Source organism: Monodelphis domestica, chromosome 7 (assembly GCF_027887165.1).
Source record: "Monodelphis domestica isolate mMonDom1 chromosome 7, mMonDom1.pri, whole genome shotgun sequence".
Lineage (NCBI taxonomy): Eukaryota > Metazoa > Chordata > Mammalia > Didelphimorphia > Didelphidae > Monodelphis > Monodelphis domestica.
Window position 1 is genome coordinate 108,939,305 of NC_077233.1, and position 27,527 is coordinate 108,966,831.

Consider the following 27,527-nt stretch of genomic DNA (forward strand, 5'->3'; position numbering starts at 1 on the left):
ATCACTGGAACATAATATGAGTAATTAAGACAAATCTAGCTGAAAGAGAGGGACATCTCAAAATCCTGGCTCTACGGAAGAAGAGATGCTTCTAAAGTCAATACACAAGGCTGCTTCTGGGGAAGTCTTGGCCCTTAATGGGGAATAAGGTGTGTGGCCAGACTGACCTGAAGTCACACTCATCTGAAGTGTGCCTGCGGATAGGAGGAGTTAGGGATGTGCCTTCTTTCTATCTTCTTAATTATTCAGCCTCAGTACAGTACACTAAAGCTTCATATTTTAATTAAGTTTTCTTGCTAATTAAGTTAGCTAATTTCTAAACTACTAAAAAATAAAGGAGCCATGAAAACATAAGTGCTATAAACTTTAAAACTCTGCAGTGTTTAAAAATATTTATTGAAAAATTTTATACCATCTAAATTTTGATGCTGGATGTCATAACCCTGGCCACTGCCCTAGTGACAGCAGCTTTGATCCTGGCTCTCATTTAGCTACACGTCTGAATTTCTAAAGAAAGGGAGGCAAGATCTATGGGGACTTTCTTCATCCATTTATGATGGAAGCTTCTTTTTTTCCTTAGTCAAAACAAAACAAATATAATATCCCTTCATTACCAGGCAATGACCACAAATATTAAATATACCATGAAATTTTTCGAGCAGATACTGCCTATAAAGCTAGCTTTTCATCATCAGAAATATTTATTGATTGATTTCTGTGTTTAGTACCCTATTCTTGAAGCACAGAAAAATATCAGACCAGTATTTCTTCATTAATTTTACACTCTCATCAGGAGTAGGATGGGAATTATACAGATATGAAGACAGAGGTCCAGAAAAAATAGTTATAGAGCAAATCAATCATAGAATTCTGTCTCTTAATGGCCAGTTTATACCCTTTGCACTGGATCCTCCTGAGAAATGTCTTCGCTGCCAAAGTCATTAACAGGAGCCACACATCTCCCTTCTGGTTTGGATGTTTTTGTCATCTAAAATATTTATTCTTTTAAAAAAAATCTTGATCAACACCATGTAGAGATAGGGATGAAATCAAGCGAGTGTGTCATGAATGAAGTCCATAAGTGTATCCTTTATTGTTATCTTTCCTAATATTTTGTGAAGGATGCTTTAGGTGGCATCTGCTATTGTTAATTGAAGAGCACTCTTACAATACCACATGCATAATTCACGTGTGACTCTTTTGAATTGTATGATGAGGAAGTAATGCTTCCTGCTGTTTCTTCAGATCATGTGGATGTTTTCACCATATTAAAAAAATCCAACAAAGAAACATTTAACATAAAAGCATTTTTATATATGTGATCTGGCCATAGCCTTAGGTGGAAGACTAAAGCAACCTGGGATGGCATTTGTCATTCACAGACAGCAGGTAATGCCCTTGGGGTTTCTTCCTATGGCCTTTTCTCAAGGAAAAGCTCCCACTGACTTCAAGGGATGGATGACAACCCCAAAGCCCACTCTGCAAGGTTCTATGAAGGACAAGAATAAAGAAGCATCTGTATTGTGAGGATTTCCTGAGAAAAGATTTTTAAAGACTAGGGGGAAGAAGACCTCTATCTGTACACATATCTATAGACAAATAAAAAAGGATAAATGTAGAAAGGAATAGAATGTGAGGTAGAGATTTGATTCAGCAAAGGTGCATAACTATTCTAAAATTGTCACTGAGCCAAATTCTTACCCTTGATGAACCCAGTGGGTTCCTAACTTTTCTTCTTTTCTGTCTTTCACCTGTCACCATAAAACATGGGGAAAGAGCTGTTGATTAAAGTTCTTTTTATTGTCATTAATAAGCGAGATTCTCCCCCGGGATGTCTTCCCTACATTATGAACCAGTACAAGAACCATTGCGAAGCCTGGCATCCAATAAGTTGCATCATTTTAAGGGAAAAGGCTAGTTGGGGGAAAGAGGTGAGTGAAGAGCTGGTCGATGTGCCTCCTTGGAACTTTCCAGAAAGGGCTTTATCACGTCTTCTTGCCCCTCTGAATTGCCTTTTTTTCCTACTAAGAGACTCTACTTACCTCTTCAACCCTATTTCCCATGGGGGTCCAGTTCACTTGCTTTACCCAAGTCCCACGGCTCTTGAATAGTCCAGACTGCCTTTAATTAGATAGTTTCTCCTCCATGGGAAATACCATCCCGCTACCTCTTTGGTGGCTCAAGGACTAGCTCGGCCATGCAGGCTTCTGGAGGGCTACCCTATGCTTTCCCCTGCGTCAGAGCTTCTTCAGCACGCAGATGCTCTCCACTGTCATTTACTGCCTAGTTACAGGCTGCGTTGTTTCTGGCATCCCAGGTGTTAAATGGATGTCAGTCACCTCTTTGTGTGCTGGGATGGTGTCAGTCAGGGAACGCTGGAGCTGGAAGGGACTCTAGAAGAGATCCCTCAGGCAGACCCTCTCCTCTGACCACTGAGGCACAGTGAAGGGGAGGATTTGCTCCGGGCGACGTACCTTTTGATAGCTCTTCTGTAGGTTCTGTCAGGAGAGAGGTAACATTCTTCCTCCCTGATCCAGTGGAATCTTGGCTCAGCATTTTGCTGATCAGACTTCATATGCCTTATCTTTAAAAATGCTGTTTTTATTCTATAAATTGTCCTCCTGGTTCTGCTCACTTCCCAAGCAGAGGAGTTTTTCCAGAACTCTATACCATGTTGACTGAATACAGTATCAAGCGACAACCTGCTGGTTCTCCATCTATGGAGGGAGAACTTGGGGTGTTAGCAGGGAAGACATTTGGGCTTTTATGTTTCTGAGCAGAGAGAGGGATTCATTAAAAAGCCCTCAAGCTAAAATGCAAGCATTGCTGGGCTATGCTGCATAGAAGTATAATTTGACTTTATATTCATTATTAAAAGACTAAGAGCAATGATTCTTCCATGATATTACTCTGTGCATGTGGTTCAGTACAAAGCAGTCAGAGGAGCTCTGTTCAAATTCAACCCCCTGACAATTACCATCTTTGTCACCTTTGGTATATTACAGTCTCTGGGAATTTCATTTTCTTCCTGGGTAAAATGAGAGAATTGACCCCAAGGAGAAAAAAAAAAGAGAAAAATAAAATATACAAACAAAACCATTTGTGGTAGATCTTTTTGTAGCATTCAAAGCACTGGAGGCTAAAGGGGTAGCCATAAATTGAAGAGAGGATGAACAAATTGTAGTATATGAATGTAGTATATGAATGTCATAAGAAATGATTGAAGAGATAGTTTCAGAGAAACCTCAGAAGATATTTATGAACTGATGCAAAGGCAAGTGAGCAGAACCAGGAGAATAAAAACAGCATTTTTTTTAAACCCTTACCTTCTGTCTTGGAGTCAATACTGTGTATTGGCTCCAAGGCAGAAGAGTGGTAAGGGCTAGGCAATGGGGGTCAAGTGACTTGCCCAGGGTCATACAGCCAGGAAGTGTCTGAGGTCATATTTGAACCTAGGACCTCCCGTCTCTAGGACTGGCTCTCAATTCACTGAGCTACCCAGCTGCCCCCTAAAAACAGCATTTTAAAGAAAAGGCATAAGAACTCTTATCAGCAAAATACTCAGCCAAGATTCTATTGGATCAGTGATGAAGCATGTTACCTATCTCTTGAAAGAAAGGTGACGGATTCAGAATAAAAAAGAGATATACTTTTGGGTATGATCAATGAGGAAATTCCCTTTTCTTGTCTATATACAAGGCTTGGTTCATTCTCCCTATCTTTCCTTCCCTACCTTCTTTCCTTCCTTTTCTGTCTTTCTATCTGTTTTGCCTTCTTTATTATCTTTTTTTTTATTTTTGGTCTTTCTTTTTCATGTGGAGAGTGGGAAGGAGAGAAGATAAATGCTTATTGATTTTTTAAAATTGGAGAAAAATGAAGGGTTGGATGAAATGGCCACAAAGATCTTTTCCAACTCTCTATGACCCCTTTGTAGACCAATCAGAAGTCAATTTATATTAAAAAGAGTGTCAGGACAAAATTTCAAACTTAAATGTTAGAAGGATTTCTAGCAATGTGCTTAATTTTTTTGGTATGATTATCTATAGTCAATGAATGATACTAATATATCTTGGAAAGATCTCAGACGTCACCTAGTTGCTTTGCAGATGAAGAAATAAAGGTGTAAGAAGATGAAGCAACCAGTACGAGGTCACACAGACTATGAATTTTAAGAGCTAGAACTGGAACTCAGGTCCTCTAGCTCCAGATACTGTGCTCTTATAATAATAATTTCTGAGTCATTTCAGTCATGTCTTGCTCTTTGTGGCTCCATCTGAAGCTTTCTTGGCAAAGTTACCAGAGTGGTTTGCCATTTCCTTCTCCAGTTCATTTCACAGATGAGAAAGCTGAGGGCTAACAGGATTAAGTGACTTGCCCAAGGTCACATAGCTAGGAATTATCTGAGGTCAGATTTGAACTCAGGAAGATGAGTCTGCTTGATACTCTAGGGCATTACCTAGCTGCCCTACAATAATAACAATTAGTAATAATAATAATAATTATTATTATTATATGGAGCACTCTAAGGTTTACAAATTGCTTTATACAAATCTCATTTGATTTCCACAACTCTGTAAAGTAAGTGCTATGATCCCTAATTTATAGGTGAAGAAATTGATGTGGATCAATATTAATCAATTAATTAATTAATATTAATGACCTGCCTAGGGTCACTCAGTTAAAAAGTGTCAGAGGTCAGATTTGGACTTAAATCTTCTTGATCCCAAGTTCAGAACTGAATCTACTACTACGCCACTTTATGCCCTCTCTCCATCAGCACAGTTCTCTTCTTATACGGGCGCAGACCTGATGAGAACTGAAAAAAGCACCGCTGGTTTAATTGTCCAAATTTCCCATCCACCGGATGAGTACTTTACAAAGAAGACAGGAGAGGCCCAGAGAAATGACTTTTCCAAAGTTGTACCAATGGTAGCAGTGACAGGCAGAGCTTGGCTTTGTGCCAAGGTCCTCCGTCTCCAGGGCTTTCTCCACCGGGTCCTCCTTCCATGGGAGGGAGCCTCTCTGGATCACTGGCTTTGGGTTGGGCTCCTTTGGCATCTCAGCTGGTTCGGTGATCACTGGCTGTGTGGGTGTACAGTTTCTCACATTTCTGCCACAAATAGGGTCAGAATCTCCCGTTATAGCCGTTTTTTCACAATAGAAGACTCTTGACCCAAGTTCCCATTTTGGTTTTTCATATTTGATTAATTAGGTCACAAGTGTTGTACATGTTGCCAGAGAGGCCGAGGTTGCTGGACGAATGCCCACAGAGGCCAAGTAGTCTGTTTCTGTGGCCACAAACTCTCCCCAGTGTTGGCCAGCTGTTACAGAAATATATCAATAAAACTGTAAGATCGAGCTGGAAAGGGCTGTTGAGATCAACTAATTGATCATCTGCATGATATTTACAAGAAAAATCAAGGTCTGGAGAAGTCCAGTGACTTGCGCAGGGTCACCCATTTATTCCTATTGGATGCAACGACATTGATTGCTCAGAGCAAATCCATTCACACTACTGGAAAAAACCAACTTCAGAGTCATCTATTATTGACGGTGGTCTGTCATTCTATGGAAAAAAAAAATTCTCTCATCTGGTGCAGTGAGAAATAAAAACACTCTCTCTCCTCTCAGTTGGATTTAAGGTGCCCAAATTACACATTTCAAATACAAGTCTTCTTTCTCTTTAGGTTGAATATCCTGAGAGGCAGGCGCAGCCTCATCATCCTTGGCTTGCAGTCCCTGCAGTGGGATTCAGGCTGTGAAAACCAGTGGATTATATACATAGAGACGTCCACATGGCAGTACTCAGTCATACTCAGCATGGAGGCAATGACAATCAAATAAAGAATGCAGAGTACTCATGAAGGATAGCTCAGACAACACAGTAATGCTCAAGGTGTGGGGAGAAAAAAAATACTTTGGACTGTTTTCCAAACATTTTGGGTTCAGTAAAATATAAAATATGTCTTGCCTTGCTTCCTTCATTTTTAAACCCATGTGTCTACTGAGGAAAATTAAGTACATGTGTTTGGGACTCATTTACACTGAACTCATCAAAATATTATTTTTTAAAAGTTAATTGATGTTCTACAAGCCTCACGAGCTTTAAAAAAAAATAAACCTTGAATCGGCAACTCACATTTTGCAAGTAAGCAAAGCTCTAACCTCACAGAACTACAGAGCCTGATCGTTCTTCCATCTATAGTACAGAAGCAGATACAGGAGGGAAAAAGTCAAGTACAGATAACTAGGCTTGATTCATTGGCAGGTTCTTTAAACTTGATATCATGTGTATTTATAATAACATAAAATGCGAAACAATCTATATGCCCAATGAGACATGACTTGTGATGAGGAGAGTGGCCAAATAACTTAATAAAATGTAATGCCACTGTGCAGTAAAATGACAAATATTAAGAATACTAAGAGATACAGAAAGACATTAAGTGATACAAAGCAAGGTCAGCAGTCTAAGAACAACAGCATACCTGCTGACTACAACTATATTAAAAAACAAAGGCACCAAGACTTTTATGAGTATACAAAGAGATCTGGAAGGGAGAAGATGACAAAGTAATGATCGCTTTTCTTATTTGACTAAGATTATGTGATAGTTTTTTTTTTTATCAAATTCTAAATTTTTTTAGAATTCTAAATTCTAAAATTCTAAACTTTAATTAGTTTTTTAACCAAATTCTAAATCTAACATTTTCTTTAGAATTCTAAACTTTCATTTTAATTTTTTTTATCAAATTCCAAATTTTCTTTAGAATTCTAAATTGTTAAAGTCTAAACTTTAATTTTAGTTTTTTTTACTTGGAAATTATACATTAGGTATAATTATTTCTTTGTAAAGTGGGGGTGAGCGAGAGGGAGGGCTGCTTAGAGGCATGTCTGTGATTGCACTGAGAGTAAGAAACTCTCCACCAAAGAAGAATAACAATTTAACTGCAATTTATCATCATGGAGTGGCCTGGGGCACTGAGTGGTCAAGTGACTTAGCCATTGTCAGAATGCTAGTATGTGTCAACCGCAGGAATTGAACCCATTATTTTCCTGATTCCAAGACCTAGCAATTATCAATATATCAACTATCAAAATATCAACTATACCAACTCTATCAACTATTATTACATTAAGTTGGTAAATAATAACAGAAATACTATATCTATTTTATATTTTAGTTTTTTTTTTCTCTAGAACTATGATATCAAAGGTGGGGGATTTCTAGTGTGAAAGCTCCCTCTATCCATGAAGATCATCAATATTTGGAATTTATGGCCTTACTGATTGGTTAAATAATCAACCCAAGGAGACACAGCTAGTGTTTGTCAGAAGTAGAATTTGAACCTAGGTCATTTGGGAGCCAGAGCAATCCAATTATACACCATACCCGTCTGAGTAAGGATGGTTATTACTTGGTTATTACTATTATTAAATAATTTGCATGAACACACCTGGCAATAAAACAAGGCTCTCCCCTCATCCCATTCACACATCCCCCCTTCCTGTTCCACATCTGTCCATATTGGGGCCGTGTCTAGTCCTAGGCTGTGATTCTAGTTCTCCTGTCCCTCTTTGCTGGTAGCAATCTATTTCCACTGAGCAGAGAGCCTTTCCTGCCATTTCAGAAGTGCTTAAATCCACTGCTTATACCCACTATAACCGATTACAGCATAAGATTACGGAATCTGCAGGACAAATGGCTTCCTCTTCCTTAAAACATTACATGATTCTGAAAGGAAAGACATGTTTACTTTGCCACAGGCCTCTCCATTTCACTGAACTGATTTCTTCACTAATCCAGTATTAACAAAAATTATAGATCCATTTCTTCTTCTATTAACCATAATTAAAAAAAAAAACATTTGCATGTTCAGAAATATTCAACCCACAGACGGCTCTGTCCCTGCTTCCGTGTTCCACAAAAACTAAGCCTCCTGGCTTTCACGCCCACATCATGTCGATGGTTCCTCACCGTTATGGAGGAAATCCACCAGCCTTTCAGAGTGACAAATTCTGAAGAAGTCAGTGTTTGGGATGCCTCCATCCAGCCCCAAAATAGAAAACCACTTGCCCCAATGGGGATTCCCCTTCCAAGCACCTCTTTGAATGACTACAGGCAAATTGGTCAACAGAGAAAATAAAAGGAACTTAACTTGTCTTCTTGGATTGTGATCCTTTAAGAAAAAAAAAGGTTTGTTTTTGTTTGGCTAATTTTCTTTTACTTTTTATTTTTGTCACATTTTAAAAGTTTTCCACAACATCCTTTGGTTGGTGGCAAAATGTCAAAAGGTGTCAAAGAATTTTGCTAGTACTTTACAAATCAGCACTGAAGTTGGCAGGTTACAGGCAATTTCTGGCCATGGAAATAGTTTTTAAAAAGTTACTTGCCCACAGTATTCATTGGCTCCAATTTAGGGGAAAGCAGTGACTCCATATTTATGTATATTCGTATGTTATGTACTCTAACGCACCTATATTTGAAATTGTTGCCCTAATTTCCATCAAGAATGTATATTGGGGTCGGGTAGAGTGGAAATATAGCCTAGGTTCCCCTCCAAAAAGATTGGACATTTCATGGTAAGAGAGAATGCCTGAGGGAAACCGTGGCTTCCATAAATCCCTGGGGCAGAACTGCCTCAAACGCCATCACACTGTGACTCTCTGTTCCTCTTAGTAATTTACACTGCCCTCTGGACATGGAGCAAAGCAATGTTGTGTGTGGACTATTCATCCTTATTTAGGAGATGGCTATCTCTGAAGCCTCTGTGGTCTAAATCTAGCCACAAGAGCTACTTTAAAATCTTCCCTATGTTCTTTATCACTGATCTATCTCATGTTTTAGATTGATTTTCACTAATTTTACATGTAGTAGCATTAAAAAATGGTTTTAGCATATCAAGTTTTATAAGTAGGATCATTCCACACTTTACTTTCTCACCTGGAAAAGGAAAACACACACACACACACACACACACACACACACACACACACATGAATTTTATAAGAATCACAGAACCTTAAAATAAGGAGGAACCATAGAGGCCCTCTAGTTTAATGTTCCATTTGATGCAAGAATCCCTCCTACGATACTCTGATAGTTTTATCTACTGCCAGCTACAACACTTTCAATGATGTAGAATTAGCTACCTTCAAAGGCAAATAATGCCAGTTTGGGGAAGTCTGAATTAGAAATATAAATGACTCTCTTCTCTGCTGAAACTTCTACCCATCCGTCTTAGTTCTCCTTTCTCTGGAGCTACACTGAACAAGTTTAATCCCTTTGCCAAATGACAACATTCAACTTTATGAAGAAAGAAATTCAGACTCTTTTATATATAGGGGATTCTATGAGATTTTCTGAGGTCCTTTCCATCTCTTAAATGACAGGAGTCCAATATAGTGCTGGAACACTCCCTAGGGAGGCCTGAACTGGATTAAAATGTAATTGGGAAATACTTAACAAAGTAAATAAAAATACAATAAAACAGATAATGTTAACGTGGCTTTCAAAGCCATTAAACTTCAGTGGAGATCCTTTACTTAGGGTTCAGTGGTCCCCTTGTTTTATTGGAGTTGGATACCTCTAGGACTAGTCTGGTCACCCTCTACTGACCATACTCTAGTTTGTTAATATCTTCCTTAAATTTCAATCCAATTGGACTAGTCCTGGTTGTTTCCCAATCTCTTGACTCTACTCATTTGTACGTATCTCTCTCTGTCTCAGAGTCCTTCTAATTCTAAGGCTTAACTCAGATTTGAACTCCTTTTTGTAAGATATACTCCCATCTACCTGGTTGTTAATGCTTTCTCCTTCCTCAAAAATACCCTGTATTATCATTGTTGGTACATGTATTATATTTCCATCCCTGGTAAAAGATAAATTCTTTCCTGCCAGGAGCTATTTTTGTTTGTTTTCCATATCAGCAGCCAAGCACAGTAACTTACACATAGTAAGAGCTTTACAAATGATTACTTAATTAAATTAAATGAAGCACTCCAAACTAGACACTACTCTGGATACTCTATGACCCAAGAACAGTTCAATGGGCCTGTCACCTCCATGGATCTGGAGAATATACTTCTATGGATTCATTCTGAAATTGGAGTAGCTTTTATGGCTTCCATGTCATAGAATTGGCCCTGATGAACTTTTCCATTTCTAGAAAGTCCCAGGTCCTTTTATCTTAAACAGGTCTGTTGTAAAAGTGGAAAGTTAGTTGGATTTGCATTCAAAGGAACTGGGTACAAATCCCCACTCTTCTATTTATTACTTCTATCACCTGAAATCATTTAACTTTTCTGACCCTCCATTTCCCTATGTATAGAATGAAGAAGATGGATTAAATTTTAATACCTTTTAGCTTTAAATCTAGGACTTGATATTTGTATAGTTGATTTTTTGACCTCATGTGTAAGAATTTACAATTATTGCAAAAAAAAATTTCATCTGCTTAGTCTCAGCTCTACTCTTAGTCTGTCACTAATATATTAGCTATCCCTCCCAGGTTTGTTATTTGCACATTGGTTAAGTTTTCCAAACATCTCTCAAAGGTTTGAAGTTTAAATGAAAACAAAATTGATTTACTCATGACCTTCAAACCGCTGACAGTTTAAATATTTTTGTGAGACACGCTTTAAACACATAACTCAGTGGGAGAAACCAACTTGAGCCTTATTTAAGACTCATCATTTCAGAAATGATGATTTTCCTTTTTAGGAGATATAGAACCCTATTCAAGATGATTTTGTGTGAATTGTTGAGGTGATAGATGGTAGAAGATGCAAGAAAATGGTAGAACACAATGTAGCAACAATCCATAGAAACACTTAAACACATGCTGATGGGTAGTATCTATTTTTTTTTCAAAATGACATTCATTTTCAAAGTTCCTCAAGTTTTCTACTTAATTATGCACCTGAAGCTTTAATCTACCCTACAATGTACACAAAGGAAGAACAACAAACTAATCAATCTTCCCCCTCCGACAGATTTCCTAACATATCAAAAAGTATCCAAACTAAGCTTCTCTGCCTGGAATCTGAGGTCTTCTGGAATCAGAGCTCAACCTATTATTCCAAATTTATCCTCCAACATTATCCCAAGGCACTCTCATCTCTAGAGTTCCTTCTGTTGTGGTTGTTGAGTCTTTTCAGTCGTGTTAGACTCTAGGATCCCATTTGAATTATTTTTGACCAGGATACTAGAGTGGTTTGTCATTTCTTTCCTCCAGTTTATTTTGTAGATGAGGAGATTGGGTAAGTAACTCCCCCACAGTCACACAGCTAGTGTCTGAGGCTCAATTTGAATTCAGGTCTTCCTGAACTCATATCATCGGCATATTTAGGCATTTAGGACCCATTCATTCATCAGGCACACAGCACGTTCCATCTCCCCTTCATGGCTCTGCTCATGTTGTAGGTCTCACCTAAAATTCTGTCTCCTCTGCCCCTCCAAATCCTACAAAGTTCATCTTAGATTTAATATATTCAATAAAGCCTTCCCATACTCAGTGCATCCCTTCCCTCCTCTGAGCCTCTGCAGTGCAAAGCCCAGGTAACCACCCAATTCAGCCTTTGGCTATTCTCTGTTTTGATCCCTGTTCCTTGATGAGTTTTAGCCCTGTCTCCTCACAAGACTGTAGATTCTTTCCAAGAACAGGTTAGACCTTTTAGTGTTACATCTCCGCCCAATATCCACAGACCACAGCTTTAAATGCTGGAAGGGTCTTTACAGACTATTTAGTATAATTTCTTCCTTTTATTAATGGAGAAGCGAGAGGTCTGGAGCAAGGAGACTTGCCCAAAGGTCACACAGATAGTAAATAGCAAGGCTTTATTTCAAATGAAGAGCCCTTTCTACAACCTCGATTTTAAATGAGCTCTTCTATGTAGCAAATAAACATGTTGGGTTTTTTTTTCCCCTACGGAAAGTCTCTAGACTTTCCACAAGCAAGAAGAAGCCGTTTCTCTACCCTTGAGTGCTTCGTTAGTGGAACTGCCTCTTCTGATGCTGGACTTTGACATCTAAGCATGAGACAGCAAAGAATTCCTGTATAAATCACTTAGAAGACTTCTAAAAATACCACCTGTAGTTGTTTAAGAAGGAGGGATGAAGCAAGGAGGAGACAAGTGAGTTCCCCAGGAATTCAAAGGTTTGGCTAAAGTTAATGATAGCTTTAGAAATCTCTCTGTGTGTGATTATCAGTATAATTCTAATTAAGGATGATACAAGAGACACTAGTTGTATGACCCTGGGCAAGTCATTTTAACCTTGTTTGCCCCTGTTTTTTTTCATCTATAAAATGAAATGGAAAAGGAAAGGGCAACCCATTTCAGTATCTTTGTCAAAACAATCCTCAACGGGGTCACAAAGAGTTGGAAATTAAATGACTGGACAACAACGATAAATAATAAAAGATAAAAAGATGACTTAGAGAGGAACTTCTAGGAATAGAGTGAGTCCTTGAATATTTCTGAAGGTCCTAGCCCTGGAAAGCAGTTTTGTTGTTTGCCAGTCCACAAAATTGTAGCCATCTGCCGTTTGGGGTGCATATATTTCTATCTAACAATTTCTTTCTAAGGAATTTTCCCTCTTTGAAGCTGCTTAAAAGAGTGTGGGGTGTTTTAGCCAAAGCCCTCATATCTTTCTGCAAATTTACTGGGAAGAGAATTAAAGTGAAAACCAGAAAAGAATTGAGTCTCATAAATAAGCCCAAGCCTCCTATTTGAAAAGGTGAAAACTTGCCTCACTTTGATTTAGAGATGGACCTCACTTCTGAAACTCTTCTGCTCTTCTTTGAGTGGAATTTTTCTCCAAAATTTCCTACTAGAAGAACCATGTTTAATGATACCAATTTATGTCATCATATTTGCATGTTTAAAATGGTCATACCATTTATTCTCTGGGATGCATTCTCATCTCTCCTAACTTTCCTCAAATTTATTTCTGTCTGGTTTCACCCATCTACAATCTCCACCTGGAACAATGCTCTAATAGCGGAAGTTCACAACAGGGTTGAAGGAGGCTCAGAGAAAAAGGAGGACAAATTGGGTACTGAGAACTCCTCAGAACTTCGGGCTGGTTTGAAAACATGTGCGAAAATGTTTTGCTTTCTCAACTCCTGGGGAGAAATGTCAGGTGGTCCAAGCAGGGTAGGTTTTCCCCTCGTTTTTATAGTTTTATTATGGTATACAGTATTTATTCTCTTGGTTCCACTTATTTCATTCATCAGTTTTTTAAAGTATTCCAAATTACTCATTTTGGGGGTAATCTGTATGTTTGTAATGTAAAAACAAACTATCAATAAAACTTCAAAAATATAATTTATTGTAAAATGCTGTATATTTGATAAAAAAAAAACTCTGGGAGCACTGCTAAGTTTAAAGTTACTTATGAATCCTTCCTTCAGAAGCATACATATCATAGCTGTATAGTAAAATCTCTAGAATAAAAGACAGCACTCGCTCTCTCCTCTCACTCCCACATACACCCCTTTGTTTCTGGTTTAGATAAACAGATAAAGATTAAATAAATATATATTTTAAACCCTTACCTTCTGTCATAGAATCCATACTGTATATTGGTTCCAAGACAGAGGAGTGATAAGGCCTGGCAAGTAGCTTTAAGTGACTTGCTTAGGGTCACACAGCTAGGAAATATGAGTCTATATTTTAACCCAGCATCTCCCATTTCCAGGCCTGGCTCTCTATCCACTGAGTCACATTGTTGTATCCATCCATCCATCCATCCATCCATCCATCCATCCATCCATCCGTCTGTCTGTCTATTTAAATATCTACCTGTCTGTCTATCTATCATCTATCATCTATCTCTATCTATCCATCTATCTATCTATCTATCTATCTATCTATCTATCTATCTATCTATCTGTCTTTCTACCTATATCTGTGTGCATGTGTATATGAATATATGTATATACACATATAAAATTTTATTTATCTTTCTATTACATGTAAATTCTTTTAAATATTCCTTTAAAAAATTTTTAAGTTCCAAATTCTCTCCCTCCTTCCTTTCTCTGCCCCCCTTAAGAAAGCAGGCAATTTGATATAAATTATGTGTATGAAATATATCTCCAAAGTTGCCATGTTGCAAAAAGACCCCCAAGAAAAATAAAGTTTAAAAAGTATATTTGGGTCCATATTCAAACTCTATTAGTTGTTTCTGTGGAGATAGATACCATTTTTCATCATAGATCTTTGGAATTGTCTTGGATTATCATATTGCTCAGAATAGCCAAATCCGTCAGAGTTGATCATTGTTGCAATATTGCTGTAACTGGGGTCCAATGTTTTCCTGATTCTGCTTATTTCATTTTGCATTTGCATCAATTCATATAAGTCTTCACAGTTTTCTGAAACTATCCTGCTCATGATTTCTTTTAGCACAATAATATTCCATCACAATCATAGACTCCAGATTGACCAGTCATTCCCCAATGGATGGGCATCGCTTCAATTTCCAAGTCTTCTCCAGCATAAAATGAACTGCTAGAAGTATTTTTATGGATATAGGTTATTTTTCTTTTCTTCTGATCTCTTTGGGATATAGACCTAGTGGTGGTATTTCTGGGGTAAAATGTATGCATAATTTTATAGCCCTTTGGACACAGTTCCAAATTGCTCTCCAGAATGATTGGATCCGTTCAGAATTCACCAATATGCATTATTATCCCAATTTTCCCACATCTCCTCCAACATTCATTATTTTCCCCTTCTATTGTTTTAGCCAATCTGATAGTGTAAGAAAGTGCCATTTCTCTAATCAACAGTGATTTAGAACATTTTCTTATATGACTACAAATAACTTTGATTTCTTCTTCTTCTTGAAATTGCTTTTTCATATCCTTTGATAATTTATCAATTGGGGAATGACATGTTTATAAATTTGACTCCATTCTCTATATATTTGAGAAATGAGACCTTCATTAAAGAAATCTAATGTAAGTTTTTTTCCCCTCAATTCCCATCTTTCCTTTTAATCTTGCCTGTATTTGTTTTGTTTGTACACAATCTTTTTAATTTAAGATAATCAAAATGATCTATTTTTACACCCTATAATTCTCTCTACTCTTGTTTGATTACAAATTCTTTTCCCTCATCCATAGATCTGACTGGTAAACATGTCCATGCTTCCCTAATCTGTTTATGATTATCATTCTGTGTCTAAATCATGTACCCATTTTGACATTATGTTGATATAGGTGAAATGTCAGTCTATACCTAGTTTTTGCCAAAATTTTTCCATTTACCCAGCAATTTATTTTAAAACCCCAACCTTCTGTCTTGGAAGAAGAGTGGTAAGGGCTAGGCAATGGGGGTTAAGTGACTTGCCCAGGGTCACACAGCTGGGAAGTGTCTGGGGCCAAATTTGAACCTAGGGCCTCCCGTCTCTAGGCCTGGCTCTCAATCCACTGAGCTACCCAGTTGCTCCCAACTGAGCAATTTTTATCAAATGGTGAACTCTTGTGCCTTAAGCTTGGATCTTCAAATTAATCAAACAGTACGGTCATTTACTAGCATATATAATGCGTCCCAATTGACTCCACTGACCCACCACTGGCTGTGATGATGACTGCTTTGTCATTCAGTTTGAGATCTGCTAAAAGTGCGGTCACTTTCAACATGAAGTAGGTGACGGAAGAGCCAAAAGGCAGGGCATCGACCGATCTGGCCAATAGCTGCCTGTTCTCTAATTAAACTTTCTCAAAGGCTTCCGACAGTTCCTGGGATGGAGGTTCTTCTGGAAACTTCCAAACTGTCCTCTAAGGGCTGCAAATGTTGAATGTGAAACATGAAAGCAAACTTCCGTTTGGGTTATAACTAGCTCTGGATGTGTTGGTAATGCATACTCACATGTGTGATGAGCAAATGTTTTTCTTGGCAATAGACCGCGGGAGATGGGTTAGTTACTGAGTTCCCAGGCATGGAGCAAGTACATTCTAAATGCTTTAGCGTTTGGTCTATTATCTGTGGCTAATTCTTTAAAATGAAAGAAATCCTGCGCAGGTGGGTTCCCTAAGTGGGGAGGGGAACTTTACTGCCTGGCCTTTGATACTCCAGCCCAGGATCACTGTTTGGAGAGAAGAAATAACTGGAATCGAGATCTAAAAGTTTTTATCCTTCTTTTTTCTCTTAAAGTCTTTTTGGTTGCATGAAAACATTACCTTCTCTCAGTGCTCCAGAATGTCACTAAGATGAAGAAATTGTAAATCTTCATAAACTCAAAACACTATTTTTGTTTTTGTCATTTAACTTCATTCTATATTAAGGTTTAGCCTAAAAGGATTCCTATTAGAACAGATTTTTCCTCTAATCAAATACTTTTGAGATGAGCCTTCCCTATCAGAAAAGATAAATCAGCCACCAATCCTATCCCTTACGTTTTCCATGTGCTGTAAATGTTGTAGATCTTTGTAGATCGGAACAATACATTTGAACCTCTCCGTTTTGTTATTATTTCCAAAGAAACTACATTTCCTTCCATTCCTGGAGACGCCGCATTGCAACTGGAACCTGTGTGGAAGGTCTGATGCCCTAGCAACTAATTGGATCCTCTTAAAGGTTGAATTTTATGACTGACCTATTTACAGGTCTGAGAAGCTTCTCTCAGAAAGGCAGGCATCTTGGATCTTAATTTTTAAGTGTCAAGTTTTGCTGTCCTCAAGGTTAAATGAGTTGAAAGTTGGATTCAACACAACCCTTCCTGAAGCTTTTTCTTTAAGGAAAAAAAAGTCTAAATCTATCTAATTCATGCACCTCCATGACAATTCCTGTTTAAAACTGCTTACAGTCATGTATATGTCCATTGTCTGGTAGTTACTGGGAAAAGGTCATGATACACATTTTTAAAAAAAGATTTTTTATTGAATCTCCTAGTTTTGAGCCTGGGATGGGGCCTGGATCTGTGATTTCACCAGTATGGGGGCCTGGCAGGGAGGAATGTCTCTTAGGTAATGCAGGATGGCTGGTTCTCTGTCATTTGTGGCTGGAAATGATTTTCTAGAGGGCTAAGTTCAGTTTTGCCCAAGGTAATGTAGACAGGATGTTCCAGAAGTTGGACTTGAACTCAATCTTTCCTGGTATCAAAAGCCAGTTCTCTATCTGCTGTGGCGAGCTGCCACTCAAACATCTTTCATATATTAAAAATATAAGAATATGTTACAATGCTTTCTACTCAATACGCGCTGGTGAGAGATTTCCCCACTATTTAAAAGAATAAAGAAATAATTCCAAAAACCTATCCCAAGAGTCTCAGGAACTCGGGTTCAAATGAGATCATCACTGTAAAGAGCTTAGTACAGTGCCTGCCACGTAATGCACTGTAGGAACGCTTCTGCTCTTCCCTTTCCCTTTCTTTGGTTATAAGCAAGTTTTTACTAGATGCAAAGTGTCTAAGTGCCCTACACCCATCAAGTGGATCTGGGAACTTTAATCCCAGGATTTCGTTTTGTGTGGTTTCTCTCTATGGCTTCCAGTATTTGGATTTAACCACAAACAAATACTGTCTATACCAATGACCAAAACAAAAAGCACGTGATTTCCCCCCACCCATCGAAATTTGTTCATGTAAATTCAGATGGCACTGTCAATACCCTCTAAGCAGTCACCCCACTGGATGACCGCAGAAATAAATTCAGATTCTAACTCCAAACAATCTGTTGTATGCTAGGATTTCTAGGGGGAGGGACTTTCAACCTGTTTCAGATTTTCAACTTCTTTCCATTAAAAAAATAAAAAGCATCTTTTATTTAGGAAGTATTCTCCCAAGTTCAGATACCATTAAAATAAAGCAAAACGACTCTTACCCTCTGTCTTAGAATCGATTCTAAGTATTGGTTCTAAGACAGAAGAGTAGTGGGCTTAAGCAATGCGCCCCACTGGGCTACTGAGCTGCTCTCAGATACCAATTTTTTTAAAATAAAGAAACAGGGACAGCTAGGTGGCTCAGGGGATAGAAAGCCAGGCTTGGCGATGGGAGGTCCCAGGTTCAAATATGGCCTTAGACACTTCCTGGCTGTGTGACTCAATCTTCTACCTTCAAACCCATATTTAGTATCGATTCTAAGACAGAAGATAAGGATTAAAAAAAATAACAAGAAGTTTTTAATCTTGGGGAAGAGTTGTTTCAGAATCAGCATTTCCTCTTGTAATCCCTAGGCTTTCGGGATGTTTTTGAACTTGTTGCCTAGACAGAAGAGAAAGGAGCTCCCCATTTTCTCGACAATTTGTTAATTTGAAGGTGGGAAAGCAAAGTAAAATAATGCCAGGCACTCCGTGGCACTTATGTTAATTGAATTAAATTGAACATAGTGATTGACTCTAACAAGGTTTTTGTCAGCCTGTCAGCAAGTCAGCCAGTATTTATTGAGGCTCCAAGGCACAGGCAAAAATGCAGAAGAGGAGGTTCTCCTGCCCTCTAGAAGTTTACAATCCATGGGGGGGGGAAGGGGGGGCGACAATAACTTCCTATCTACCTAAAACTAAAGACTAGTTTAAAACTCATCCTAGGCACAGGTGTTGTTTGCCATGGGGCAGAGGGAGTACACAGTGTTAAAAAGATGCAGAACAGAGACAGAGAAGAGCCTAGTTAGTGTTTAACAGATGCTCCTGGAGGAAGTGATCTTTGAAGTGAGTTTCGGAGAAGGTAAAGGTCATGGACTGGGGGAGATCCAAGGTGAGGGCATTTCAAGGAGAGCCTGGGCTCCTCTGAAGGGACGGAAGTGTCAGAGAGGAAGTGAAGAGCCAGCAGGATGGCTCCTCTAACTGTCCCTCCCTCCCTGAGCGTCTCAGAGCCCTTGGAGCAACCTCTCCTTTGCAGGGATCCCATTCTATTTTGCATCAAGTTTATCTGTGTACACAACACATCCTCCCGTTAGACGATGGTGATGTCCCTGAGGACAAGGACTGTTCTTTTTCGTGGCTGGTATCCCCAACACCCAGTGCAGCATCATGGCTAGGAGAGCTGCTTAATAAATGTTTGTTACATGATCAGAATTGAAATGTTAATGTTCTAAGGGTAGGTTGGAGAATAGGAGAAATGAGTAGCTACTGGAGGGTTTTCCATGAATGCCAGACAAAGGATTTGGAGTTTGACGTAAGAGATCATGGCACAGGCAACTTGGAATTGGGAGATTTGGGGGTTTAAATCTGACCACAGACATTTCCTAGCTGTATGACCCTGGGCAAGTCACTTAACCCCAACTGCCCAGCCTTTGTCTCTCTTAAGATAAGGACTTTTTTTTTTTTTTAACGAGATCATTGCAGGTTTTTGATCTGAAACTTTATTTAATGACAATGTTGGAAAAGTTCTCCTAACAAGTGTGCAAGAGGTAGAAATTCAAGTGAGTTAGGTCAACTTGGAGACTGTGAAAGAACAACTTCCATGAAAAGATTTCAATTTCCATGCAAACATTAGGCTACAACATTGAAGATCTCTCTCTGTTAGGTGGGTTGGATATATTAAGATCTCTATTATAAAACCTAGAAAATTGGGACAGAGAGGTTTCTCTATTTCCCTGAAGAAGCATTCAGGGCAAAGCCCAGAGGGCGGAGGAAACTCTTACTTCTATTTCTTTCTTTTCTGGTACCACCATGCACAAACCAAAGCTATCCTTAATTCAATATTTTCATTTTGCCCTTTGTGTTTAATTTTTTAAATTTATACAAAATGACCCACGGAAACCTTTTCCTACTGCAGACAACCTACCTTGCAGAACTAAACAGGATCTATTAAAATAAATAACTTCATTCTTTATTCTGAGAACTCAAGCTAAAAGGAGACATTGGATTTTTTCAAACTTATTTGACTTGCTACCAAGTAAGTAACTAACTTTTGAAATGATAATCCCCATTGCCCTATGCATTATATGAAACAGCCTGAAACACTGGCAGTTATGCCATGATGTCCCAGTTTCTTTCTGCTATTTTTGTTTTGTTTTGTTTTGTTTTTCTCAATACAGAAAGGCAAAAACACAAAAAAACTTGATGTAAATCAGTTCCCCATTTTATGTGTCAGAGAGAGGAATACCAGCAAACAGAACATAGCAAAGTACTTTCCTTTGTTGACAATCTTATTGTTTCCCTTTAATGCATTGTTTAGAATAGCAATTACACACCATTTCCCATTATCCTACACACAGAACCACTATTGCACAGCAGTTACTCTTTCCCAACAATTGGTAAATAAAGAAATAAATTTATTGTGGGTGAGATGTGCCAGATTGATAGTCTTGCGTCCCAAAGCCCTCATTTGACCCAAAGAACAGGTGTGCCGCGCAGACAACATCCCTGAAATCTCACCTCTCTCCCTCGCCCTGGATGTGCTCTTCACTCCCTTCCCCTCTAACTCAGGAGGGACAATCAATTCCTCTGGGGAAGGGGGCAGGCTGGCATTTTTAAGGCCAGGCTTTCTCTGCCAGAGGGACAGAGATCTGATCAGTTTTCTAATTTATCAGCACAGATAGAAGGAGGTTACTACCTAATTTACTTAGCCTGCTTCGTAACCATCAGAAGCCTGAACACATACGGAGAGCGGCTCCCCAGCCTGGGACCTGGTACAGATGACCAGTTCTTATATTCGAGCATCTGCAATACTGAAAGCTTTCTCAACAGCATCTCATTTCCACGGAATTATTTCGAGTCTTGCAAATGCCATCCAAAGTGTACTTTGTAGGTAACTCTACAAGAAAGATGGTTTTCTCTCCTTGACACACTGATTTTCCTTTTTATCTTGGACTATTACAGAAGGATTTCTCCATCTTTCTTAAATTCCTAACAAAATGAAGATCAGTTTTGCTCCTTGCCTTCGTTCTTAAGCACCATCATCCAGTTTTTGTTTTGGATCGATAGAATTTCACTTATTGACATTTAATTATAATTCTATCTAGCTATCCATTCATGAAACCGGTTCATGCTCATTTGATGCTGTCTCTTTGCTCACTCCCACCTTCTGATCCAATTTTCTGTCATCAGCAAATTAAACTAGATTATTTCTAGTTTCTCAAATTCAGTTATTTAATATACATTAAAAACAGCAGTATTCAATTGGCTGAATGGTCGCGTGGGCCCTACTTAATGCTCCTTCTCGGGAGCACTTTTCCCTTACACTTTCTTTGTTCTCTTTTTTAAACCAGTCCTATATCTATTCCAATAAACTACCTAAGGCTGGCAACAGAAAGGCAGGTCTGTGTCACACTGAATATTGCTCCAGTCCTATTAGAGATCCAAAGAAACAGAAATGTCCCCATTATCACAGTTTCTGTTAGAAGCTCTGAGATTCTAAATCAGTCCAAGCTGCAAGTAATTTCATTGCACTCCAAAGGAAAACCTATGGGGCTGGGCCTCCAGCCTGGAATTCTGGTCAATAAAAATAGGGGAACCAAAATCAACATTCAGACTCTGTGACCTAGAATTTTTTTTCCATATAGTTTCCAAGTCTTCTTGCTTATCAAGTGAGACAATAAATATTGCAAAAAAAAAGGGGGGGGATTTTGCAAACCCTAAATCACCACAAACATGTTAGTCATGATTATAATTATCCCTTTATGGAGACAAAGAAACCCAGTCAGTTAACTAAACTGCAATACCTTGGTCCAAGATTAGTGATGGAAAGGAATATTTAGCTGGGGTGGTCACTACTATCCTAAGGAGAAAAAAAGTAAGAACGACAAAAAGAGAAATCCCTTAGACAAGGCCTTTCTTTCCTCAGTCCATAGTGGGAATGTCAGTTGGATGGATGGCCGCCATACTTGTTTGGTCTCAACTGGCTCCATGGCATCCAGTTTTCATCACAGATAAAAAATAACTACTTAATTAATAACCTGGTAAATAGGCCCATACAATTCAGGACAAATAAAAGTTCTGCCTTCACAGTTGTACAATGTAAACTTATTCTGTGGAATAGCTGCAGTCTGAAGAAATGAGAATTTTTTTTTTTTTTGCATACCTTCAGGTGCTCCTCTGAACACGTTTCCACTTGAGCCCTTCGACTCTAAGCCTTCAGGGCATGGCCTTGTTTCCTCCTGCATTCTGAACAACACTGAGTGTGCTGTCAGTACTCAACAAATTATAAATAATGACAACACTAATGAAGCATTCTTTGTTAAACGGAAATGCTTCAAGGTAGGAAAATCAAACAACTAGCTAAATTGTATGACAGGATTGTGCTAAGAGAAAACCTTCATAGCTACTCTGTTAGCTTCTAGATCACAACAAATAAAAGCTACTTTTAGCCACAGGAGTTAACTGTTCCCCTCTAATAGACTTTCCATTTAATTCTGTTATTGCCCTTATAACTACCTTCCTACAGATTTTATGAATGAAGATTATTTTGGTGCTGTTTGGATTATTTGATAATTTGTCAAAGTTGATAAACTGGTTCCTTTAGATCTTGAACATGCTTGCAATTTTTCTGAAGACCACAGTAGTCATTATTCTTGCAAATTCCTGCACCCCAAACAATCTACATTTTCCCTTTCCTCTCTCTACCATTATGCGAGGCAAATCTGATGCCTAAAAAAAAAAATCCCTAGAAAGCCAAAAATCTCTTCCATAGCCCAGAATTCCAGAAAACAACATTTATGGAGCACTCAGTTGTAGAGCATTACATTTTAGTGTTAAGGCCAACCTAATCATAGTAACCTAAGCAGTGATATTATCTTTCATGGTTGCCTATACTCTTTCTTGTGACTCAAAGAGTTTTCCTACAATTTTTCATACATTCCCTCCCCAGAAATTACATTTCATCTTCTTTCTACCCCATAAAATCACTTTTCTTCTTTTTCAATATTTCAAGTATTTCAATACCCTCCAAATATCCAAAGTCTTAAGTTCTCTCTAAGATATTGATTGGCAAGCTCTTCCCTTCAACATTCTTCCCTAAACTATTTTTCTATTTCTTCAATTTCTTAGGAATTCTCTTGGAACTCTTGGAATTTCTCTACATATCTTGAACCACAAAGGTGCCCTGAATGATGTACAGTATTCCATGAGCTGCCTCCCTGAAATCAGGAAGGATTTGTTTCACGTGACATATCTCAGCACACACTACTCAAAATAGTATCAGTCTGACTCTTTTTTTTTTTGCCACATCACACAGTCAACTCACATAAATATTGCTTCTTATTCCAACCCTAAACTCTTTTTCTTCCTCTTATCTATTTAAGTTTCCTCTTTGAGCTGAACCTGTAAGTTTGGGGTGAATAATTTCCTTTAAAAGAGTATTAACAGCCACTTCCCCCTCCATCCTACAGCAGGTTCCCTTCCACACTCTTTATAAGGGGTTCATTGCGGCTCTGAAGCCCAGTTTACCATTGGAGTCTTCTACTTCTTCAGTAGAGGCAGCTTTCTGTGAAGAGTGGTGGGCATGAGAGGAGAGGAGGCTGACGAGGCGAGGTCTTGGCAGGGTCAGGGCTTTTCCATGGATCTTAAGGGAGTGTTCTTTCAGCTGGCTGATTGTCATGGTGGAAAAAGAGCACCAGGAACATCTGTAGGCATGGTCACCTAGAAGAAGGGGTCGTAAGGGAGGGGACAAGAAATGGGAGATGGAGAAAAGAAGGAAGGAAGGAAAAGAAAGAGAAAATTACCAGTCACTTATTTTAGAGCCATGGTCTTTCTGGGACTGTGGCAGAGTACAAAACCCACATGGAAACACTATCTCTCCAGCCAAAATGTTTCCATGGGGGATGGTGTCCTTGGAGAAACTCCATGTGAAGATCCTTGACTTTCCATGATGGAGCGCAGAAGGGAAGATGAACAGGCAATAGGAATGAGATTTTATATTTCTGGTGCTAAAGGAACTAGGGGCATTCTAGATGGTTTCCTTCAGCGAGCCTTTCCCTGCCTCTCTCTTCCTCTCCATGTCTGCTGGTAGCCTCTCTGACTTGGGGAGAACAGAGAGACCCTGTAATCCAACTATGTCAATTCTTATTCACAAGCTCTATAGTGTTTTCCTGGGTGATGAGGAATCTTACCCAGAAAGAAGCTCATTCTATTCTTCTCTGGTTCTAACCTTTGGACCACATCTTAGAGAATGCTAGAAATTTCATTCTTGATCAGTCCAAGATGCTTTTGTACCTCACAATCCAGGAGCCGTCCAAGGGTTCAGCATCAGGAATAAGTCTTAGCTCTTTAGCCTGGATTCGTTTTTACTGTTCCTCCCCACTGAGTCTTCCCCTGGCATAGCAGGGCAAAAACCAAGGGAATCCCAGGAAAGGCTGGAAAGGATGCTACACTTAGAGTCTGGGAAGTAGTCGGGGAGTATCATAAACACAGAAATTTTTATGTGACAATAGTTGAGGTTTGTATGGTACTTTAAGAAAGTACTTTATATACGTTATCTCATTAGATCTTCCTATTAGTACTGAGATTCTCTTATTGTCCTCATTTTATAGGGGAGGAACCCAAGGCTAAGAGAATTTAACTTGATCAGGATCAAACGACTAGGGTGGGATTTAAACTCAGGTCTTCCTCACTAGAACTCCAGTAGTCTATCCATTATGCCAATTGGCTATTTATCCTAACTAATACTTATAGAACATCCAAGTCTTGCAAAGCGCTTCATCTATCTCTTTGGATGATGGAAGTCTCTCAATAGCCAATTCTTGCCAGGTCTTCCCAAATGAAGGGGCAGCATAATGATGTGTCCGTGAGAATTAATACCAACATTCCTGCTTTGCTAGGTTAATTTCCCAGTTTTCATGCAAATTAACATTTGCAAGGATACTTTGAATACTGATGAGTCGACTTAAACAGCACAACCAGAGAAATTACTAGTCTAGGCTACTCAGCTTTGCAAACCTTTGTTTAATTGGTAGGACAAAAATATTTTGGCTTGGCTCAAAATCTTAAAAGAGAACCTGGAAGGTGGAAAGGCCCTTGGAGGCCATTTGGCTCCATCCCTACCTGAAGAGTCAATTCTCTCTCCAATACTCCTAACAAGTGGTTCTGCTTGAGTGCTTCCCAGGAGAAGGCAGTTTCTTCCATTTATGGACAACTCTAATGGTAAGGAAGTTTTTCCTTATGCCAGACTGAAATCTGTCCCCTTGTTAACTTCCACCTTGGTTCTGAAACCTCAAAGCAAGCCACACCGGCCCAATATCTCTTCTACATTAAACTCTTTCAGGTATTTTAGGGCAGGGATCCTATCCCCACTAAGTCTTCTCTTTTCCAGGGTCAGCCTCCTGTATCCTCTGTGTGTTCCCAGAGCCCTCACCACGTTGGTCCTCTTTCTCTAGATGTTTCACTGGTGCCTTTCCTAAAATATATAGTCTATAACTTTAGAAAACACTCTGGCTTCCATGACAAGATCTATCTAGATTTTTTAAAAAACCCTTACCCTCCATCTTAGTTCTAATTCTAATTCTAAACAGTCTAAATTCTATTCTATTCTAAAATCGATTCTAAATTTGAATTCTAAAATAGAAGGGCAAACAGGGTGAAGTAATTTGGCCAATATCTCACCGCTAAGAAGTGTCTGAGACCAGATTTGAACCCGTGTTTTCCTGACGCCCAGCCTGGCACTCGATCCACTGGGCACCTAATGGCCCTTATCCAGAGATTTTATAAGAGGCCCAAACAAGGTTACTCTAATCCAAGCCATCCTTAAAAGCAAGGGTCTTAATTCTGGAGAATGTGCCGTGCCCATCCAGGGCTTAGCACAGGGCTAGCCCATGGAAAACCCTTAAATAATACTCATTGATTTGTTATCATCCAAGAAGGACCAGGTGACGGGTTCTGTGGAGTATCACTTCTATCAGAAAAGCACAAACCCCAGCCTAAGTCAGTTCTGAGCATATAAATTTAACTTAGTGCCCTGGAGTCAATGTGAGGCCTCACGAACTCTTTTTTAACTCCTTTCAACAAGTTCAATCATTTAACTGGTTCCCAGTGGGGGAAAAAAAAAGGCACTTTTGACAAAGCTGTTGCCTATGGGAACAACTCACCGCAGAAGGGGCCCCAATCGAATAACCTGCCACTTACTTACATGGGTGGGAAAACGAGTGGCTCTGAGCTTCGGGGCAACGATAAACGTTCCTGGAGATGCCGAGACACTATCTTAGAAACTCAACAGGTTCCAAACTAAACTTGGCCCACAATCCTCCCCCTCAGTTATTTTTTTTAAGTTCCCTTTCTTCTTTAATTCCTTTTTTTTTTTGCAGCAATCTACTCCAATATTATTTATATATTATTAATCATTTATTAATCTGAGCATTTATTGAGCACTAAGTGCCAAGCACTGTGCAGGGTCTTGGGGATACAAAGACAACTTAAAAACAGCAACAACAACATTCCCTGCCATCAAAGGGCTTCCATCACTGCACTTCCTCAGGCTTTCATCTTTGACTCTTCCCTTCTGTTTCTTCCCTACATCCAAACAGCTGCCAAATCCTGATGATCTTGACAATTTTCCCTGTAACTGATCTTTTTTCTGTCCAATGCCACTCTTCTAACATAGGCTCCTGGCTGGGACTACTGCCCGTCGTCTCTCTCTTGCCCTCACCCTCCCATCCTTTCTGCTGTTGCCAGGGTGGTCCTCCCAGGGCACAAGTTTGACCTCACCACTCCCTGGTCACAAGTTCTTGGCTGTTCTCTATCCATCACCTGTGAGATAAAACATAGCCTTCACCTGGCATTCAAGGTCCTCCCATGTCTGGCTTCCAACCAAGGTGTACGAACCCTTCCCCAAAATCATTCTGCCTTTTCCTTTTATTTATGTACTATATAAGTGGAAATTTTGTATCCTTTGAACTTCATCTCCCAACATTCGTTCCTCATCCCCAAATTCCTTTTTTCCTTTTGTGTGGTTTTTTTTATTTTGTTTATATATAGTTGAGGTGGCTCCTCCCACTTGCTCTTTTTTTTGAGGCTGGTGAGTTCTCTCTGTTTCTCTAGCCTTTTACCTTCCTTTTACTTCAAGTTAAATATTAATAAATATTATTAAATATAATACTTGGAGTATTGAATATTAATTTTTAAAATTTACATTTGGCCACCTACGAAAGGATACAAAATTTCCACTTATACAGTACACTATTTCTTTTTGGTTTGCTAAAACCTAAATAAACTAGTGTATACATTTTTATGTAAACTAGTCCTCACTTCTGAAAGAGATTTATTGCTGTTGAGCTGTTTTAGTCATGTCTGATTCTTCATGACCCCATTTAGGGTTTTCTTGGCAAAGGTACTGGTGTGGTCTGACATTTCCTTCTCCAGTTCATTTTACAGAGGAGGAAACTGAGGCAAAGAGGGTTAAGTGACTTGCCCAGGGCCATATAGCTAGTGGTTTGCCATTCTCTTCTCCAATTTATTTTACAGAGGAGGAAACTAAAGTAAAAAGGATTAAGTGACTTGCCCAAGGTCCCAGCTAATATAAGGTTTGCCATTTCCTTCTCCAACTCATTTTACAGATGAGGAAACTGAGGCAAACATGATTAAGTGACTTGCCCAAGGTCATAGCTAGTATAGAGTTTGCCATTTCCTTCTCCAACTCATTTTACAGA

At 39.0% G+C, this 27,527-nt stretch overlaps 1 protein-coding gene across 5 annotated transcripts in view; it reads right to left on the minus strand.

Moving 5' to 3' along the window:
• The window catches only part of ZNF462 (zinc finger protein 462), a 161,689-nt gene that overhangs the window by 47,841 nt on the left and 86,321 nt on the right, over positions 1-27,527 (minus strand). For all 5 annotated transcript variants that reach the window (XM_007499632.3, XM_056805309.1, XM_007499630.3 and 2 more), the window contains one exon: positions 23,338-23,529. In XM_007499632.3, coding sequence (XP_007499694.1) covers positions 23,338-23,529 — 192 coding nt within the window. The remainder of the gene's footprint in view (positions 1-23,337; positions 23,530-27,527) is intronic.